The following is a 20,990-nucleotide window of genomic DNA, read 5'->3' as shown; positions in this document are numbered from 1 at the left end:
CTATTAATTGGTAATACAAAAATATAATATTGTGTAATTATCTATATTTATGTACAGTAACTGTGGTCTGGAAGAGCTTTATTCAGAAGTCGAGTCTCCCCTATCTGTTTCTCCTACTCCATTCAGTAGGTCTGACTACTACTATATACAACACTTGAGTATTATAATTCCGCTACCTATTGATTAAAGCATAGTGGAAACTTAAGTGGCATATTATCAATAGTGAGATAGAAAAGCTGTAGCTTAAACAATAGAACAGGAAAAATCAAAGGAAGTAGTAATGTAGCTTAAGGCCAGTACTGACGGGAGAGATGTGTGCTGAGCGATCATATCACAGACCGCTCGGCACACATCTCTCCCTCCGCTCAGCACAGCGCGATGTGTGCTGAGCGAGGGGGACGGACGGGGGACCGCTCATTTCACTTAGTTGTTGAAATGAGCGATGTACTAGATTGAGCCTGCATGCAGGCCAATCTAGCACCGGCGTGAGCGATGTGCGGCCCTAACACTGTGGGGGGGTACACATGGAGATATCCTTGCTTAATTTCTAAGCAATCTTGTCAGATTGCTTAGAATTTAAGCACTGATCTTTCCGTGTGTACCCCCCTTTAGATGCTGAGAAGGAAGACCTTTCAATTAGCAATATTCAGCAGCTGTGAAAAGGTATCCAACCCCAGAAAACAATACAGAATAACGCAGCACTCAAATATGGTATTCAATATAACTGTGGTATAAAAATAAATAAATCACAGTTTATTATAACAGACAATCTCTATAATATACACTGTACCTATTGTGAAATGTGTAAAAGATCATTTGAAAGAAACATTGTGGTCTATATTGTTGCTATTGGCAACTCTCACCACTATAGTATTAATATCCCCAGAAATTGTCTTGTTTGACGCATTTCTTCTGTCCAGCGGATTTTTTTTTAAAAGAAAAGAGGCCACCCACAATATACACAAGGTCCTAATTAGCACATATAATCTGAGTGATTAATTATAAAAACATACGACGGATTGAATCTAGAGATGTTTTGTTTATCTGATTTATATAAATAAAAAGTTAATATATATCGACAGGGATCAAGGAGACTTAGAGCAAAATATTGTACTTAAATAAAAAAAACAAAAAAAACGTAGAATACATACTGTACTAACAAATATTAAAACATTCATTAATACTAAATATACCATCAAAGATATAAAAAAGGAAATGTAAAATATACATCTCCTTTATATGTTCTGTAATGGCTATAAATAAATCCATATATAAAATGCAATGTATTCGGAAATACTGAACTCACTGAAAAGTGTATAGCTAATAATAATTTATATATATATTATATGAGAAAATAAAAAGAATCCAGCTACGGCCGGCATCAGGGACAATTGCTATGGTGGTCGATTAGCTAATCCTTTGTAAACATACAGTACCATCTCGTTCAATAAAATAACGTTTTCTTGTATATTAGTGGTGTGCTACTTACTTTCTAGCTGGCTATGCATTTATTCTACATGTCTGTCTTTTACATTTCTTGAGAATAATTAGTAAGGCTTCTGTGTGTAGGGTAAATTTTGGCAAACCATGGGGTTCACAGACGGAGGTAAGCAGTGTCTGCTACCTGAAGAAGCCGTCTACCTACTGGAGTGTGTAAGTAGTAATTATAACTGATGTGTATGGTGCAGAGAACATTTATCATTGTACGGATGGTGTAATGGTTAGCATTACTGCCTCACAGCACGGAGGTCTCCTTATGCATGTTCCTATCTGATAGCCCGTTATCATTGTTAAATAGAAATTATAAAATAATTGCACCACTTCTTGGTCACAGTGTAAAGGGCCGTACTGACGGGGAGATTTCCCCAGAGATGTGTGCTGAGCGGTCTAGATTGCTTAGAAATGAGCTGAACATCGCTCCGTGTGTACCCCCCTTAATAGTGCATCTGTTATCTTCATAGGGAACAATTCAACTGTTCTACAAGGATCTGCCACTGTCTGTCCAGGAGGCTTATGAGAAGTTGCTATCCCATGGCACAGTCACTTTACTGCACTATCAGGTAGTATGCATTTACTATTGTTTCCTGATAGTGTGTACAGCAGGCATGTCAAACTCGCAGCCTGTAATACATCCTTTTGCGGCCCGCGGGCAGAGGTCCTTTTGCGGCCTGTTAGCAGGGGTTAAATTGGGCCTCCATCAACCCACGATGAGGCTGCCCCACTGTGCTTATGACTGCTGCAGGTGAAGAGGCTGAATTCTGGTTGGTTCCCTCTGCCTGCATCGCCCACATATGAATAGATGATGGTGGGTAGACGGTGCTATAAAATAAATTGGCCCACCCTGCCTTCTCCAGTCCTGGCAAAGATGATGTCACCTCACGTACCTCCTGATGGGAGGAGGCGAGCTGCCGTGAGAGAGAGAAGAGTGCCCATGCGGACGCTGAAGACTGGTAGAGATATTTACAGCTAGTAAAATGGTTAGCAACCATGGGATGCTCTTCCCGCCACAGTCCACACTGTGTATATTATCCTGCTTTCACTGTATCCCCCTCCCCCTCCCTTCTTCCTGTATGTGATTTCCCTGCCTGCTGCCTCTGTCCTCTTGTAGGTGATATCAGAGTATAGAGAAATATCCTGCGCCAAACAGTCTGATATTTGTGAGCAAACTGAAAACCAGCATATGAACATAAAATAAGAAGCAAAATTTAGCCTCTTACTTTATGGTTCATATGCTGGTTTTCACAGATTGCTCACAAATATCAGACTGTTTGGGGCAGGATATGCGCAAATACCAGTCCTCTTTGCAAGTGTTTTACTGTGGAACCACAAGTCCCAGTTTCAGCTGTAGAAAAGGAGAATGTCCACGCTTTCAAATGGATTCCAATATATCCCCTTAAGCACCAAGATTCTTTGACTCTGCAGCTCCACTGGACACCAATACCCACAGTTGGTAATGAATTCTGTAATTAAATGGAAGAAAAGGAGCGCTCCATAGTGCGTATCAGTTTTAAAATTGTAGTTTATTACAACAATCCAACACACATGAGGTAAGAACACGTACCACTTCACCGTCTGTGAAAGGTGCTTCTCGGCGGCACAAAGATCCTCCTGCTAGGCCACGCCCCTACCGGTTTCGTCACTCAGGACTTCGTCAGACGAAGTCCTGAGTGACGAAACCGGTAGGGGCGTGGCCTAGCAGGAGGATCTTTGTGCAGCCGAGAAGCACCTTTCACAGACGGTGAAGTCCGGTATTGATCTTGCACTTGTTATACTTACGGTGGTTTATACCGCCGCTTGTGGTACGTGTTCTTACCTCATGTGTGTTGGATTGTTGTAATAAACTACAATTTTAAAACTGATACGCACTATGGAGCGCTCCTTTTCTTCCATTTAATTACAGAAAGAAAAAAAAAAAAAATATATATATATATATATATATATATATATATATATATATATATATATATATATATATATATATATATATATAATGATGGAAGGGAATGGAGGGTACATGATAAATAATACCTGTATATAAGACTGTTTTCTTTTTCTTACAGCCCACACAAGACTTAGACCTTGATTATTCGACCCAGTTGGGATTTTCAGTTTGACATGCCTGATGTACAGTATAATCTGCATGTGTGAACACATTATTGTAACTTACTTGGCAAATGCAAACAGTGAAACTAAAAAAAACAAAGAACAAGTGAAAGTCTTTCTTAACAATTATATTGCCACTTACCCATGTTTTTGTGTTTGGCTTGCCTGCAGGTTTATAGCCATTTGAAAAGATTGGGCTACATTGTTACTCGCTTTACTCCAAGGTGAGACGTTCTTGTATCTATGGGAGTTCTTAAGCCCCGTACACACAGGGAGAGATGTGTGCTGAGCGATCTATCATTGACGGGCTCAGCACACATCTCTTATCCCCCGCTCAGCACAGCGCGAGGGGGGCGGATGGGGGGGGGGGGGGGGGGGCAGACGGGGTGCGCTCATTTCACCCAGCGGTGAAATGAGCGACCTGCTAGATTGTGCCATGCAGGCCAATCTAGCACCGGCGATAGCCCCGCGCATCGCTATCGCTGTGGGGCATACACACTGAGAGATCCGTGCTTATGTTCTAAGCAATCTAGTCTGATTGCTTAGAATTTAAGCACTGATCTCTCTGTGTGTACCCCCCTTTGCTGGTTTGCATTTTGTTCTTAAGGGGGGTACTCACGGAGCGATATTCTAAGCAATCTGACTAGATTGCTTAGAATATCAGCATGATCGCTCCGTGTGTAGCCCCCTCAGCGATAGCGAAGCGCGGCCCCGCACATCACTATCGCTGCTGCTAGATTGGCCTGCATGCAGGCCAAGCTAGCGGGTCGCTCACTTCACCCGCTGGGAGAAATGAGCGGCCCCCCGTCTCCCCCCGCACGCTCAGCACAGATCGCGCTGTGCTGAGCGGCAGGAGAGATGTGTGCTGAGCGGTTCGCTCAGCACATATCTCTCCAGCATCGGCCCGTGGGTACTGGGCTTTAAGCTTTTTTTTTAAGTAGTTTATTTTGGTTCATTGGTATCCAACTAGCATGAGTGGCATTTCTGTCCAAAGGAAACCACCACATGTCACAGTGATGCAGTTATAGGCTAGTCTCAGAGGCATCCTATTCCATAACTAGTCCAACAGCAATTTTACACAGCATTTCCATATATTTGTTAGGCATCCTATAAAGGATAGTACAAAATTTGACAGCATCAGCAGTGGAGGCCAGGACTAGAATTCCCAGGGAGACCAAGACTGTTTTTCTCCAACAATCCAAAATGTAGCCTGTAGGTGAGAAGTTAAGAGATCCAATAGCTAGCAGCACTTGGCTCTGTAAGAAGGGGAGGATGACAAGAGAGAGCTGTCATGCTGATAGAATGGACATGGACAGTCTTTTTGACTCCATTATTGCGATAAGTGAAGAATTTTAGCTCGCACTCATTTCATATGTTTTCCTATATTCTATTATCTTTTATACTTTGTAATTATTTCATGCTTCTCTCACTTTTCTCTCACTATTATAGCTTCATACAGTCGCCATACGAGAGACAGCTGAATTTGGAGAGCTGCTTTGTACCTCATCGGAAACGCAAAAGGAGTTCAAGTCCACGGTAAAGATCAGCCTCTTTTATGTTCACGATCGAATTATAAAATAAACTTGCTGAAGGCAAGTTGAAAGTTGTTCCTGATTGTGGTTCATACTATTGCCGGTATCCTATTAGCAACGGTAATTTACCTCTGCCAATAGGTTCGCCGGGGGCTATCCAATAAGCCCCATAAACCAGCACTTATCGGGGAGCACCCATCTGAGCCGTGATAACACATGGGATTGAGAGCTTATTCCAGATCCTATGTGATATCTCACAATCATTGGTTCTTTTTTGGCCGATAATTGAATATGCAGTGATGTCCATCGATCAAAAATCGCACCGTTTTATTGACCGAAAACCGATCACACCTAATAGGATACTCCTTTATATTTTGCATACTGGCAAATAGTCCTGGTTTAAAAGACCAGAAACCTCATTTTGATTTGTAATCGCATAAATGAGTTGAGATGGATTTTTGATCACTTTTGCCATACATTATATGTTCAGTATGCCGTATTGGAGAGATCTGGTTAGTTGGTATCTGAAAACCTAATTTCATATAATATAAAATAAGTTTTAAACTTTCATAATAAATTCGACATATTCTATAATGCAAATGTTGAATAAAGCATCTTTAGTGTTATACTGTAAATCTGCAATTTCTTTGTTCTGGAATAAGAAAACTGTAATGGAAGGTAAAAATAAATTTTACTTCATTTATAGATCAAAAGTGAAATTTAAGCCAGAGACACTGGACAACAATGGCAAAGAAGATATTGACTTGACTGTTAGTAATAGTAGTAGACATAGCTCAGGAACAAAGATTTCCTCATCTTGCCCAAAGCTCACAGCATGTGTGCCAGAAAGCTGTAAAAGTGATAGCCAGCCAGATAATGACGACAGTCCACTGAGAATCAGACAAGCAGGTGATGAAGTACACACAAAAGATCTTGAGACATGCAACCAATTACAAAGTAGAACTTCCCAAACTGCGGAACACACAGTGAGCACTGGTAAAACGAGCACGAGGAGCTCCCGGTGGGACTTCACCAAAATCCAATTTCCAAACTGTGCATCTGATCAACCCTGCACCCATCTTCCTGCTCCAGAGCCTGTTTTGCTGCCAGAAAACGTGACCGGTCGCCAGGTGGACATATCTCGTTGGTTAGAAAAACTAAACGTGCGTCGGGAGAGGCTGTCCCGAAAAGAGCAAGAGCAACTGGACTGGGAACGCAAGTACAAAATAAGTATTAATGCAGACCCCAAAATAAAGGAATGCACCAATTGGAGGGAATATAAGGAACTCCTTTTGGAAAGGGGACGTGAGAGTCACAAGGTGAGACCGACACATCTTTGGGCAAGTTCTGTCAGCCCACTGTTCATGCCTGGACACGTGAAATCTACAGGTGATTTTTTTTTTTTTTTTTTTTGTGCTAAATGCATGGCACTTTCATTTTATGGTTAATTAGTTTTCAAATTAAATTGATGTACATTAAAAATGTTAGAACTTGGGCATCATCCTTCAAGTCACTTTTTTTGTGTAGTCGATGAGATTTGTGGCCAGCTATTGCTCTGCTTATTGTCTTCTTTTCATTATCTGTTATTTGTGTGTATGCTTAACCCCTGCATTTCTGTATCCAGCTTCTGTTTTAGAGCAGATCACAGAGATGCGTCAGTCCGCTCTGCTGGGTGCTGGTAAGAGGTAAGTGTGGTGATACAGAAAGAGTGGGAAGACTTTACACCATATGTTTCTATGAAATTGCTACAAGTAACATTAGCATGAATATGTGCTGTAAAAATGAAGAGACTTTAGTCTGAAATTACCGAAAATACAGCTTGCACTTAACTTTATAATGAAGTAAATACAGCTTCACATAGTGTATGTAATCTTTTGCATGTTCTTTTGTGAATGTTACAATGCTTTTTAAGTATTAGATATACATGTTTTCTAGGACTAGTCAGCCTTTTAATACCATCTAGTAAAGGGAAAAACTTCATCTAAGCTGACCGTTTTTGTATTCTTCACTTAACAGACCCAAGGACATGCAGAATTTACCACAAATTCACTTTAATTTGTATCAGGCTGATGGTACCTCGGAGTTCAAGAAATCCAAACCAGGCAAACCATATGCACGTTTGTGTGTGCGCAGGTAGGTGGTGAGGTGAAATCTGCGGCTGGTCTGCAACTTCAACATACTATGATATAAATGCACTTTAGGTATGTTCTTTGATATGCTGTAGTCCTCAGCTGGCAGGAGGGGTTTACAAAGCAACTAATGGTAATATTTGACCTTGATATACTGTTGAGCAGTATGAAATTTATATCTCACGGTCGTGTTAGGCATGAGTGGTTGCCGAATAGTACAAGCTGGTGTGTTGGACACCACACATTCAAGAGGTTTGCATGCATTCTCTCCACCTTCTAGCTCTATACACTTTGTATTATCTTGTTATGCAGCTCAGCACCGCAGCCTTTGGAGATTGAGGGGGTCTGTTTATGAAGCAATGAAAAGTGTGGAGAAGTTGCCCATGGCATCCAATCAGCTGCTACGTATAATTTTATAGAATACACTTTATTAATGTTACCTCAGCACTGATTGGTTGCTATGGGCAACTTGTCCACTGGCTTACTTCTTCACTCTTTTCAGTGCTTCATGAATAGACCCCATTATCGGTTAACCCTGTCCACTCCATGTCTGACAGGAGTATTTCACCCGCTGCCCCCCCCCCCCCCCCCCCCTCCCTCTTCGCTCAGCACACATCGCGCTGTGCTGAGCGGGGGGGAGAGATGTGTGCTGAGCGGTCTGTGATAGATCGTTGAGCACACATCTCTCCCAGTGTGTACTGGCCTTCAGAGAATCCCATGTTGTAAATTTCAACTACCCTTCACCTATATATTGTTTTCATTCTGTTTGTCTAGTTTGGATAACAACCTGTCCATAAAGATAACACAAATCACAACGTCTGGCATCTGTTCCTTGTACAATACAATATAACAAGTACTGATAACACCTGTCCTCCCCTGCAGCTTTGATGAGCAGATCCCCTCATTGGGCACTGTGAAACACCTGACCTATCAGAGTGGTGATGTCCCAGTCGTGTTTGCTATAGTGGATTGCGGAGAAATAGCCTTTTATACCTTCAAAGACTTTCAGCTGCCTGTGGATGTATACCCCTGAAGAAGACGGCTTGCAATTTTCTGAGTATGCGGGCTCCCATAAATTAAACATGCTATTTGGATTCATGCTGTATATATATTAGTGTTTTTTTAAATGCATATATGTAGAATTAAACAAAATATAAATACTGTATGGTCATTTCTTATTTTATTTTTTTATCTGGGAAAAAAAATACCACTTTCTGCAGGATTAGATGGTCCAAATGTAATATCCTACAATTTATAGGCTCTCATTCATTTGAAAAACATATAGGGTCAAATGTAATAGCATGTGGTTTGCAGAAGTCAGTGCGATTCTGCAAGATAGGCACACACAAAAAAAAAAAAAATATATATATATATATATATATATATATATATATATCTATATATCACAAGTCCTCGTTGTCATGCCGCCGCCGCCGTACTTGCCTCTCCGGGGGCGCTGGGTCTCCGGGCGGCCGTCCTCACTGGCGGTCTCCGGCTCCCGGCGCTCCGTCCAGCGCACGTAGTGTGGACGTCGCGGGTGCGCCCGGCGTTCACTGAGGGTGCGGGTGACGTCATCAAGCGCTTCCCCAATCAGACGCTGGCGGGAAGATCAAATTCAGACGCCGGGCAAAGCTCCGGCGCCTGAGTATCATCTTTACTGCTATTAAAGTTGTGATCTACAGAGCTCCCGTATCCCTGTGGCTTCCAACCCTTTCAGACGAACCTCCGTGCCTCCAAGCACCTCCGTGCCTCCGAGCACCTCTGTGCCTCCGAGCACTTCAGCGCCTCCAAGCACCTCCGTGCCTCCAAGTGCCTCCGAGCTCCGTGCCTCCAAACACCTCCGTGCCTCCAAACACCTCCGTGCCTCCGAGCACCTCCGTGCCTCCGAGCACTTCAGCGCCTCCAAGCACCTCCGTGCCTCCAAGCACCTCCGTGCCTCCAAGCACCTCCGTGCCTCCAAGCACCTCTGTGCCTCCGAGCTCCGTGCCTCCAAACACCTCCGTGCCTCCGAGCGCCTCCGTGCCTCCAAGCACTTCAGCGCCTCCAAGCACCTCAGTGCCTCCAAGCACTTCTGCGCCTACAAGCACCTCAGTGCCTCCAAGCACCTCAGTGCCTCCAAGCACCCAGTGCTCACAAGCGTAGTTGGTGCCTCCAGCATCCGGTACTTTTTATTTATTCCTCAGCACCTTTTCAAGTTCTGTCTTTCAGGAGACCTCCAGCATCCACACGTGCCTCCTGTCTGCCGACCAAATCCTGCATGAGGAAAACCTATATTCGGCCATCTCTGCTGCGGTCCAGTTGCGGTTCCTCTTCCCGGTCACCGGAAGAAACCCCGAGTCCACAATACTCCCAAACCAGGTCAGTGATAGTATACTCAGGCCACATGGACCCGGGGGAGCGGAACACGGACTCAAGTGCCATCCAGAATTTGGCTTCCCGCGTGCAAAGTTAGGAAGCAGCAAGTGATGCAGTACCTCCAGGAGTTGTCCGGTCGTTTGGATCAGATTCAAGCATCCTTAGCTTCTGTAATTCCGGCCCCAGTTCCCGTAGCCGCACCAGTTGCCGCTTCCAGCAATGTTCAACCATCGGCTGGTATCAGTCCGCGCCTTCAACTCCCTACTCCTTCCCGTTATAATGGGAATCAAAAAAATTGTCGAGGTTTCTTAAACCAATGCGAAGTTCATTTTGAGCTACTCGCACATAATTTTCCCACAGACCGGTCCAAGGTGGCATATATTATTTCTTTGCTTGAAGGGTCTGCATTGGATTGGGTGTCTCCACTATGGGAACGATCTGATTCATTGGTTTCCAATTACTCTGAGTTCATTACGTCTTTCCGAAGAATTTTCGACGAGCCCGGCTGGATGACCACGGCCTCTTCCGACTTGCTACGCATCCGTCAGGGCTCCCGATCCGTGGGCCAGTACGTGGTTCATTTTCAGACCATTTCTTCTGAACTTCGCTGGAATAATGACGCCCTGAGAGCTGCTTTCTGGAACGGTCTTTCTGATCGCCTGAAGGATGAGTTGGTCACTAGGGAACTCCCAGATTCGTTGGAGGAATTGACTTCTCTCTGCGTTAAAGTGGATCTCCGGATGCAGGAACGTGGAGGTGAACGTAGTCGATCGGAGCGTTCCAGGTTCTGGCTTCCTCCCTCTAGGCAAGCGGTGGTACCAAGTCCGGACGAACCCATGCAGATTAACCGGTCCCGATTGTCTCCGGAAGAACGACAGCGTCGTCGTGAGGGCAAACTCTGTCTGTACTGCGGGGCCGCAGATCACTTCATCAAGTCCTGCAAGTCCCGTCCGGGAAACGGGCATGCCTAGCTTGTTCCGGAGGAGTCAAGTTGGGGGTCACGACTAAATCTTCTCCGACTTTGGATTGTTTGCTTCCAGTGTCTTTAATCACCAAGTCCGTCTCCAAGTCTTGTGAAGCCCTGTTGGATTCCGGAGCTGCGGGGAACTTTATTTCTTCTTCCTGTGTCCAAAGCATGGATTTAAAGTTACGGCCTATCGAGCGGCCTATTTCTTTGACGGCTATCAATGGTACTAGAATATCCAAGGGTCTCATAACGTGGCGCACGGAACCAGTTAAACTGCAGGTCGGAGCTCTACATCTAGAATGCCTGGAATTCTTGGTGATTCCGGAAATGCATCATGATCTGGTCCTCGGAATGCATCATGATCTGGTCCTCGGAATGCCTTGGCTCAAAATTCATAATCCCCACATTGACTGGAAGTCTTCTCAAATTCTGTCTTGGAGTTCTTTTTGTCACGCTAACTGTCTCACTCCCGTTTGTCCGCTCCGTGTCTCTTCTAAGTCGGATGAAGAGCATATTCCGGAGGCATATCAAGGGTTCAAGGATGTGTTCTCGGAACAGGTGGCTGACCAGTTACCACCTCATAGGCCTTGGGACTGCCTCATTGATCTTATCCCAGGGAAGATGCCGCCCCATGGCCGCACATATCCTTTGTCACTTCCTGAGACTCAAGCTATGTCGGACTATATTAAGTTCAATCTGCTCAAGGGATTCATTCGCCCCTCTACCTACCCTGCTGGAGTGGCCTTCTTTTTCGTGAAGAAGGAGGACGGGGGGTTGAGGCCATGTATCGACTACCGCGGCTTAAACGATATCACCATCAAGAATAAATACCCCTTGCCACTAATCACAGAGTTATTTGATAGGGTTCGTGGCGCCTGCATTTTCTCCAAGCTCGATTTGAGGGGAGCCTATAATCTTATACGCATCCGAGAAGGGGATGAATGGAAGACCGCTTTCAATACCCGGGATGGGCATTACGAATACCTGGTGATGCCGTTTGGCCTTAGTAATGCTCCTGCCGTCTTCCAGGGATTCGTCAACGAAATCTTCCGAGACATGTTATATCGAAGTGTTGTGATATATTTAGACGACATACTGATTTTTTCCAAAGATCTTGTTGAACACAGGACTCAGGTCAAAGAGGTGCTCCACCGTTTACGAAAGAATCGTCTCTATGCTAAGTTCTCCAAATGTACCTTCGAAGTAACATCAATTCCGTTCCTCGGTTATATCATCTCGGGGGCGGAGCTTCGCATGGATCCGGAGAAGCTCTCTGCCATTCGTGACTGGACTCGGCCCCTCTCTTTGAAAGCAATACAAAGATTCCTGGGCTTTGCGAATTACTACAGGAAATTCATTAGGGGTTTCTCTACTATAGTTGCACCCATTACCGCCTTGACCAGAAAGGGCTCCAACCCGGGTTTGTGGTCTCCCGAAGCCATGGAAGCTTTCACCTACTTGAAATCAGCTTTTATGTTAGCCCCGGTTCTTCAACAACCAAATTTCGAAGAACCTTTTTTCTTGGAAGTTGATGCATCCTCGGTTGGAGTCGGAGCCGTTCTCTCCCAGTATTCCTCAGATAAGAAACTGCATCCGTGTGGCTTCCACTCTCGAAAGTTCTCTCCGGCCGAACGGAATTATACTATTGGTGATCAAGAACTCTTGGCAATAAAATCCGCTTTGGAGGAGTGGAGGTATCTTTTGGAAGGGGCCAAACATGTGATTACTATTTACACCGATCACAAAAATTTGTTGTACATTAAAACCGCACAGTGTCTGAATACTCGTCAAGCTAGATGGGCGCTTTTCTTTACTCTATTTTCTTTTATTATCAAGTGCCGGGCCGGGACTTTCAATACTAAAGCTGATGCGCTCTCTCGTTCACAAACTCCCACAGATGAAGAGGATTCGTTTGAACGGAGTTTAATTCTGAATCCAATTTCTGTTTCCGCTGCTTCCACTACTCCGGGTCCTCCTCCTGGGAGAATGTCCGTACCAACTAAATTCCGGCCGAAAATACAGCAGTGGGCCCATATCTCCAAGTTCTCCGGTCATCCCGGCGTCCAGAAGATGCTCAAGTTTTTACAAAGATCTTACTGGTGGGACACCATGAGGAAGGATGTACAGGATTACGTTAATTCTTGTCCACAGTGTACGCAGCATAAATCTCCTCGTCTACTTCCTGCCGGGTTGCTTCGTCCCCTGCCCATTCCTATGAAACCCTGGACTCATATTTCCATGGACTTCATTACCGAGTTGCCCTGTTCCAAGGGTTACAATACCATCTGGGTGATTGTTGACCGTTTTTCAAAGATGGCGCACTTCGTTCCATTAACAGGTCTGCCGACAGCTCCCAAATTGGCTTTATTGTTCATCCGGGAACACTTTCGGTTGCATGGTTTACCTCAAGAAATAGTCTCTGATCGAGGGGTACAGTTCACCGCAAGGTTTTGGAGAGCCCTCTGCTCAGCCTTACAAATTACACTTAAATTTTCGTCTGCCTATCATCCCCAAACGAATGAATGAGTCAACCAAGATCTAGAGACTTTCCTCCGCCTTTATCTCTCCCCTTCACAGGACAACTGGGTGGAGTTGTTACCTTGGGCGGAGTTTGCCCATAACCATTCATTTCATTCTTCCACTGGCGAGTCTCCGTTCTTCGTCAACTATGGGTTCCACCCACGAGTTCCGGAATTACCAAGTCTTCCGACGGAAGAGGTTCCAGCTGTAACGTCCACTCTACTACACTTCAGACAAATTTGGAGTAAGATTCATGCTAGTCTTAAAAAGGTTTCTGTCCGATACAAGTTCTTCGCAGATAAGAAACGGCGAGCCGCTCCTCAATACAAGGTTGGTGATAGGGTATGGCTTTCCACACGCAATCTCCGGTTAAAGGTGCCCACTATGAAGTTTGCTCCAAGATTCATCGGTCCTTATCCTGTGCTACAAGTCCTGAATCCTGTGGTCTGTAAGTTGGGTTTACCTTCTCACCTACGTATACCAAATGCCTTCCATGTTTCTCTACTTCGTCCTCTCGTTCTTAAATCATTTTCATTCAAAGTCCTCTAGCCCCACCTCAGTGGAAACTGAAACCGGAACAGACTTCGAGATCAAAACTAGTCTGGACTCTCATTACCTTCACAAGAATCTGCAATATCTGGTGGAATGGAAAGGGTATGGTCCTGAGGAGAGAAGTTGGATAAAGGCTTCTGAGGTCTCGGCTCCTCGACTAATCCGGATTTTCCATTCTAGACACCCTACGAAACCAGGAAAGTGTCCAGGGGCCACTCCTAGAGGAGGGGGTACTGTCATGCCGCGGCCGCCGTACTTGCCTCTCCGGGGGTGCTGGGTCTCCGGGCGGCCGTCCTCACTGGCGGTCTCCGGCTCCCGGCGCTCCGTCCGGCGCACGTAGTGTGGACGTCGCGGGTGCGCCCGGCGTTCACTGAGGATGCGGGTGACGTCATCAAGCGCTTCCCCAATCAGACGCTGGCGGGAAGTTCAAATTCAGACGCCGGGCAGAGCGCCTGAGTATCATCTTTACTGCTATTGAAGTTGTGATCTCCAGAGCTCCCGTATCCCTGTGGCTTCCAATCCTTTCAGACGAACCTCCGTGCCTCCAAGCACCTCTGTGCCTCCGAGCACTTCAGCACCTCCGTGCCTCCAAACACCTCCGTGTCTCCAAGCACCTCCGTGCTTCCAAGCACCTCCGAGCACCTCCGTGCCTCCGAGCACTTCAGCGCCTCCGAGCACTTCAGCGCCTCCAAGCACTTCAGCGCCTCCAAGCAACTCCGTGACTCCAAGTGCCTCCGAGCACCTCCGTGCCTCTGAGCACTTTTGTGCCTCCGAGCACCTCCGTGCCTCCAAGCACCTCCGTGCCTCCAAACACCTCCGAGCACCTCCGTGCCTCCGAGCACTTCAGCGCCTCCAAGCACCTCCGTGCCTCCAAGCGCTTCCGTGCCTCCAAGCACTTCTGGGCCTCCAAGCACTTCTGGGCCTCCAAGCACTTCAGCGCCTCCAAGCACCTCCGTGCCTCCAAGCACCTCAGTGCCTTCAAGCACTTCTGCGCCTCCAAGCACCTCAGTGCCTCCAAGCACCCAGTGCTCACAAGCGTAGTTGGTGCCTCCAGCATCCGGTACTTTTTATTTATTCCTCAGCACCTTTTCAAGTTCTGTCTTTCAGGAGACCTCCAGCATCCACACGTGCCTCCTGTCTGCCGACCAAATCCTGCATGAGGAAAACCTATATTCGGCCATCTCTGCTGCGGTCCAGTTGCGGTTCCTCTTCCCGGTCACCGGAAGAAACCCCGAGTCCACAATACTCCCAAACCAGGTCAGTGATACTCGTATTCACAACCAGCAAAGCTGGGTGAAGTAGAAGAGATCCGCACAACCAAATAAAGAAATATTTATTCATCAATAAGAAGTTTCCATAAATGCTCAAGCAATTGATTCCAAAAAAGCATTAAGTAGCAGCTTAATGCTTCTTAATGCCAGGGGTACAGGAGGAGTGTCTCCAGGAGTGGTAAACATGCTTGTAAACGCTGCTACTTAATGCTTTTTTGGAATCAATTGCTTGAGCATTTATGAAAACTTCTTATTGATGAATAAATATTTCTTTATTTGGTTGTGCGGATCTCTTCTACATCATCCAGCTTTGCTGGTTGTGAATACGAGGACTTGTGATATTAATTTATTGGATCAAGCACCCAGACGTGTGACTTAGTGATGTGTGCAGTTCATGAGAGATATATTATATATATATATATATATATATATATATATGTATGTATGTATGTGTGTGTGTGTGTGTGTGTGTGTGTGTGTGTATATATATATATATATATATATATATATATGTGTGTGTGTATATATATATATATATATATATATATATGTGTGTGTGTGTGTATATATATATATATATATATGTGTGTGTGTGTGTATGTATATATATATATATATATATATATATATATGTGTGTGTATATATATATATATATATATATATATATATGTGTGTGTGTGTGTGTATATATATATATATATATATATATATATGTGTGTGTGTGTGTATATATATATATATATATATATATATATATATATATATATATATATATATATATAATGTGTGTGTATATATATATATATATATATATATATATATATATATATGTATATGTGTGTGTGTGTATGTATATATGTATATGTAGAGAGAGAGATATTTAGGACTCTTTAAGACAAATGTTCCTGTGCTGCACGATCCATAGACAGCAATAATGATCACTTAGACCAGGCCTGGCCAACCTGTGGCTCTCCAGATGTTGTGAAACTACACATCCCAGCATGCCCTGCCATGGTTTTAGCATTCCTTAATAGCAAAACTGTGGCAAAGCATGATGGGACTTGTAGTTTTACAACAGCTGGAGAGCCACAGGTTGGCCAGGCCTGACTTAGACATTCCTTACAGAGTAAGCAAAATCCGCACTCAAATTAGTAGGAATTTTTTTTTAGTTTATTAGTGTTCAATACAGCATCCCTGTCCGTATAGTCACTTAACCACCACTCTGGCTTTAGTCATGTGCTTACAGTTTCACCATCTCTAGTGCCATATATAACAAAAAGAAGATTGCCAATATACATTAAATTAGCAGGCAACATCAATGTCCTGGTAGTGCTGTGTATGATACTAAACTATTGGAATTAGCCCAGCAACGTTCAAGTTTGTTTAAAGTCGATGCAGAGGCGAGTCATAGCTCCCCGTGTTACATGTAAAGACAACAAGACTGTGTACGCCATAGATAAATAGCATACCACCACAGTGGCTGACATAACACATAAATCAACAAAAATAGAGAAAAAAAAATCACATCTGAAAGGCATTCAAAATAGCAAACACATGGTAGTGTTGGTATAATGGCACATGTACCACAATAAAAAAAAGGAGAGTTATGGTAGACTTACCATTGTTAACGGTCTTTCTGTGAGGTACATTGGGTTCCACAGGGAAACATCGGTTGGTGCCTCTTGATCCAGAGGCACCAACAGGCTAAAGCTTTAGGCTGTCCCAGGGTGCATTGGGGCCCCCTCTATAACCCCGCCTTCAGGCTCTGTGAGCTCAGTTTCGTTAACCAGTCCAATAAGAATAATTTATTGTCACTACAACATGAAACCTATAGAGCGAAATTACACACAGTTCTCTCATGTCATATAAAAAAAAAAAAAAATACACCATATATAAAATTAGGAAAGCTGAGAATTCAAGCTAACAATCACAGAATGGAAGAAGCTATTCCTCACCTGCTAGTTCGACATCCCAAACACCTATAATCAATGAAGAAGCAGGTAAGAGAGAATATAGATGTTAGTCACATAGAACCACATTCTCACGACAGGAGAAGGGACCAGCGACTTATGGCATACAAACCCATAGAAGCTAGGTGCGTCAGGGTGCGCCCTGTGGAACTCAATGTACCTCGCAGAAAGAGAGTTAACAATAGTAAGTCTACCATAACTCTCCTTTTCTGCAGCAGGTTACATTGGTTTCCACAGAGAATAACATCGGGGATATCCTAAAGCAGTTCCTTAAGGGAGGGGATGCGCGTTAGCGGGTATGAGAACCCGGCGTCCAAAGGGAGGTGGAAGTATCAAAGGCATAGAACCTAATAAACGTGTTCACAGAGAACCACGTTGCCGCCTTGCACAATTGTTCTGCGGACGCGCCACGGTGGGCCGCCCAAGAAGGTCCAACAGACCGAGTAGAATGGGCATTAAAGCAGCAGGAACTGGGAGCCCAGCCTGGGCATAAGCTTGTGCAATCACCATTCTAATCCATCTGGCCAATGTTTGCTTATTCACAGGCCAGCCAGGTTTGTGAAAACCAAACAAAAAAGGAAATCTGACCTCCTGATAGAGGTAGTCCTCTCCACATATATACAGAGAGCCTGTACCACATCCAAAGACCGCTCTTTGGAGGACAAATCAGAAGAAATAAAGGCCGGAACTACAATCTCTTGGTTAAGGTGAAAAGATGACACCACCTTAGAGGTAAATAACGGGCGAATTCTAAGAACTGCCCGGTCACGATGAAGTATTAGAAAGGACAATGCGCCTAAGTCCGACACCCTTCTTGCAGAGGCAATAGCCAGTAAAAACAAGACCTTGGCCGTGAGCCATTTAAGGTCCACTGTTTCAGGTGGTTCAAATGGAGACTCTTGCAGGGCATTCAGGACAACAGACAGATCCCATGGAGCCACAGGAGGGACATAGGGAGGCTGAATCCGTAATACACCTTGAGTGAAGGTATGAACTTGGGGTATAGACGCAGTTTTTCTCTGAAACCATACCGACAAGGCAGATATGTGAACCTTGAGAGAAACCAGACGAAGGACTAAGTCCAGGTCTCTTTGCAGAAATGTCAGAATTCTGGGAGTTCTGAATCTGTATGCATCATAATTTTTATCAGCACACTAGGTGAAGCAAGAATTCCAGACCCTGTAATAAATCAGAGCAGATGCCGGTTTGCGGGCTTTTAACATAGTTTGGATGACCGCATCAGAGAATCCTTTGGCTCTTAGGAGTGATGCTTCAAGAGCAACGCCGTCAATGCCAGCCTGGCCAGGTCGGGATAAAGACAATGGCCCTGTACAAGGAGGTCTGGGTGCTGAGAAAGTAGAAGAGGACGCTCTATCGATAGACCCTATAGGTCTGAGAACCAATTCCGTCTGGGCCACGCTGGAGCAACTAGAAGTGGAAATCCTCCTTCTTGTTTGAAGTTCCGCAGAACCCTGGGCAGGAGTGACACTGGAGGGAACAGGTAGGGCAGCCGAAAGTTCCATGGACTTGCCGGGGCGTCACAAATGCTGCTCAAGGATCCCTGGTCCTTGATCCAAAGACCGGAACCTTGTGATTGTGTGGAGACGCCATCAGGTCTACGTCTGGTAGGCCCCACTTGTCCACTAGGAGTTGAAAGACTTCTGGATGAAGACTCCACTCTCCGGCATGCACGTCCTGGCGACTGAGGAAGTCCGCTTCCGAATTTGAGGACCCCGGAATGAACACTGCCGATATTGCTGGCAGATGGCGTTCCACCCAACGAAGGATTTTTGACACTTCCATCATAGCAATGCGGCTTCGAGTGCCGCCTTGATGGTTTCTGTATGCCACCGTGGTGGCATTGTCTGACCGTACTTGAACCGGCCTATTCTGTACCAGAGGCAGGGCGAGAGTCAATGCATTGAACACCACCCGCAACTCCAGAATGTTTATTGGGAAAAGTGATTCCTCCTCGGTCCAGTGACCCTAAAAAGAGTGCTTCTCCAACACCGCTCCCCATCCCCTCAGACTGGTGGCCATTTTCAGCAGGACCCAGTCCGGGATCCAGAAGGAACGGCCCCTGCTCAATTGCTGGTCTTGTAGCCACCAGGTCAGCTACAGACGAACCTCTGAAGTCAAAGTGATCATGTGAGATCTGATCCGATGAGGTAGGCCGTCCCACTTGGAAAGGATTAACCTCTGCAGAGGGCGAGAATGAAATTGAGCATACTCTACCATGTCAAATGCCGACACCATCAGGCCAAGTACTTGCATCGCTGAGTGTATCGACACGCTGGGGCGACAATGGAAGCATCTTATCCTGTCTTGAAGTCTCAGGACTTTTTCAGGAGACAGAAACAGTTGCTGACTGTGTGTGTGTCCAGGAGTACCCCTAAGTGCACCATGCTTTGAGCTGGGAACAGCAAGAATTTTTTCCTATTGATGAGCCACCCGTGGGCTTGTACGAAGCTTACCATCAGTTGCAGATGACTGAGGAGGACATTGTAGGACTCCCTGGTGACGGAGATGGGCCGTCATTAAGGCCATAACATTGGTGAAGATCCGAGGAGCCGTAGCCAGTCCAAATGGTAGAGCCTGGAACTGATAGTAGAGGTTGCCAATAGCAAACCACAGATACTGCTGATGCAACATGGCAATAGGTATATGCAGGTATGCATCATTTATATCTAGGGATACCATATAGTCTCCGGGTTCCATAGCCAGTACAATCGAGCGCAGTGTTTTCATGCAGAACTTGGACACTCTCACAAACTTGTTCAGTGATTTAAGGGTTGAGTATAGGCCGGAAAGATCCATTGGGTTTCAGAAGTAGAAACGGGGTTGAGTGGTAACCTCTGCCTCTCTTGGACAGAGATACCAGCACTACCACTCCTGTAGTCAGGAGAAAACTCACAATCTTTTGTAGAGCTTGCGCCTTTAATGGATCCGAAGGGATAACCATGGTGTAAAACTGGTGAGGGGGACGTCTCTTGAAGGAGACTGCATACCCGTGAGAGACAACTTCCCGCAACCATGCGTCTCAAGTGGTCTTTAACCAGACCTGGGTGAACTGCAGAAGTCTGCCTCCCACCCTGGTGTCCCCCAGGGGGAGGCCCGCCCCGTCATGCAGCAGGCTTGTCTTGTTTAGAAGCAGGCTGACGGGCCGCCCAGGACTGCTTTGCCTTGGGCTTAGTGGTTTTGGGAGCACAAAATTGTCTCAGGTATGCTTGACCATTTGCTTTCCCTTGAGGCCGAAAGGAACGAAAAGCGGTTCCTTCTAGCCTTCTGTGCTGAAGGATTAGTATTTGGGAGAAAGGCAGTCTTAGCAGCCGACAATTCAGACACAATTTTATTTAGGTCTTCCCCAAACAAAATGTCCCCCTTAAAGGGGTGTACCTCCAAGGTCTTTTTGGAGTCTAGGTCCACCTTCCATGACCTCAACCACAGAATGTGGCGAGCCAGGACAGACGTAGTCGACACCTTGGCTGCCAACACACCCGCCTCAGAGAACGCCTCCTGACTGTAATAGGCGGCGGTAGTAATGTGAGACAGGTATTGTCTGGCATTGTCCGATACATCCTCTGGCAACTCTTTCTCTAATGTCTGAAACCATGCTTCAATTCCTTTTGCAGCCCAAGAGGCCGCAATAATGGGTCTATGTACAGCACCTGTAAGGGAGTAAATAGATTTCAGGCATCCCTCCAGACGCTTATCTGTCGGTTACTTCAGTGAAGTGACAGTGGTGACAGGCAGAGTGGATGACACCACTAGGCGGGTGACATGAGAATCCATCGGCGGTGAATTTTCCCACTTGTTATGGAACTCTGCAGGGAGAGGATAGCGAGCCAAGGTCCGTATAGACCAGGGGTCTTCAACCCGTGGCCCGCGGGCCACAGGTGGCCCGCTGCTATGGTTTCCATGGCCCGCCGACGCACCCGCCCGCAGCGCACATATGAACACAAAAAAAAAATAAAAATTTTTTTTCCCCCTTTCCCGGAGTCATGTGACTCCCCCGCACTGTCACTGGTTGCCTGTGAAGAAGGGGAGTAGCTCCTCTTAGGCTGGTCAGTGGTCTGGTCACCCTTACTGT

General features: G+C 45.5%; 1 protein-coding gene across 2 annotated transcripts in view; it reads left to right on the top strand.

Annotated features, from left to right (window-relative positions):
* The window catches only part of TSEN54 (tRNA splicing endonuclease subunit 54), a 46,677-nt gene extending 38,250 nt beyond the window's left edge, over positions 1 to 8,427 (top strand). The window contains exons 4-11 of one of the 2 annotated variants that reach the window (XM_063960616.1): positions 1,570 to 1,653; positions 1,962 to 2,060; positions 3,775 to 3,827; positions 5,053 to 5,139; positions 5,842 to 6,524; positions 6,760 to 6,820; positions 7,152 to 7,268; positions 8,147 to 8,427. In XM_063960616.1, coding sequence (XP_063816686.1) covers positions 1,570 to 1,653; positions 1,962 to 2,060; positions 3,775 to 3,827; positions 5,053 to 5,139; positions 5,842 to 6,524; positions 6,760 to 6,820; positions 7,152 to 7,268; positions 8,147 to 8,297 — 1,335 coding nt within the window. In that variant the 3' untranslated portion in view covers positions 8,298 to 8,427. The remainder of the gene's footprint in view (positions 1 to 1,569; positions 1,654 to 1,961; positions 2,061 to 3,774; positions 3,828 to 5,052; positions 5,140 to 5,841; positions 6,525 to 6,759; positions 6,821 to 7,151; positions 7,269 to 8,146) is intronic. The other variant, XM_063960617.1, reaches the window with a different exon arrangement.
* Positions 8,428 to 20,990: the final 12,563 nt, after the last annotated feature.

This window comes from Pseudophryne corroboree, chromosome 3 (assembly GCF_028390025.1).
Source record: "Pseudophryne corroboree isolate aPseCor3 chromosome 3, aPseCor3.hap2, whole genome shotgun sequence".
In the NCBI taxonomy this organism is placed as follows: domain Eukaryota; kingdom Metazoa; phylum Chordata; class Amphibia; order Anura; family Myobatrachidae; genus Pseudophryne; species Pseudophryne corroboree.
Note: the sequence above shows the minus strand (reverse complement) of the source record. Positions and strands in the feature narration are given on the sequence as shown.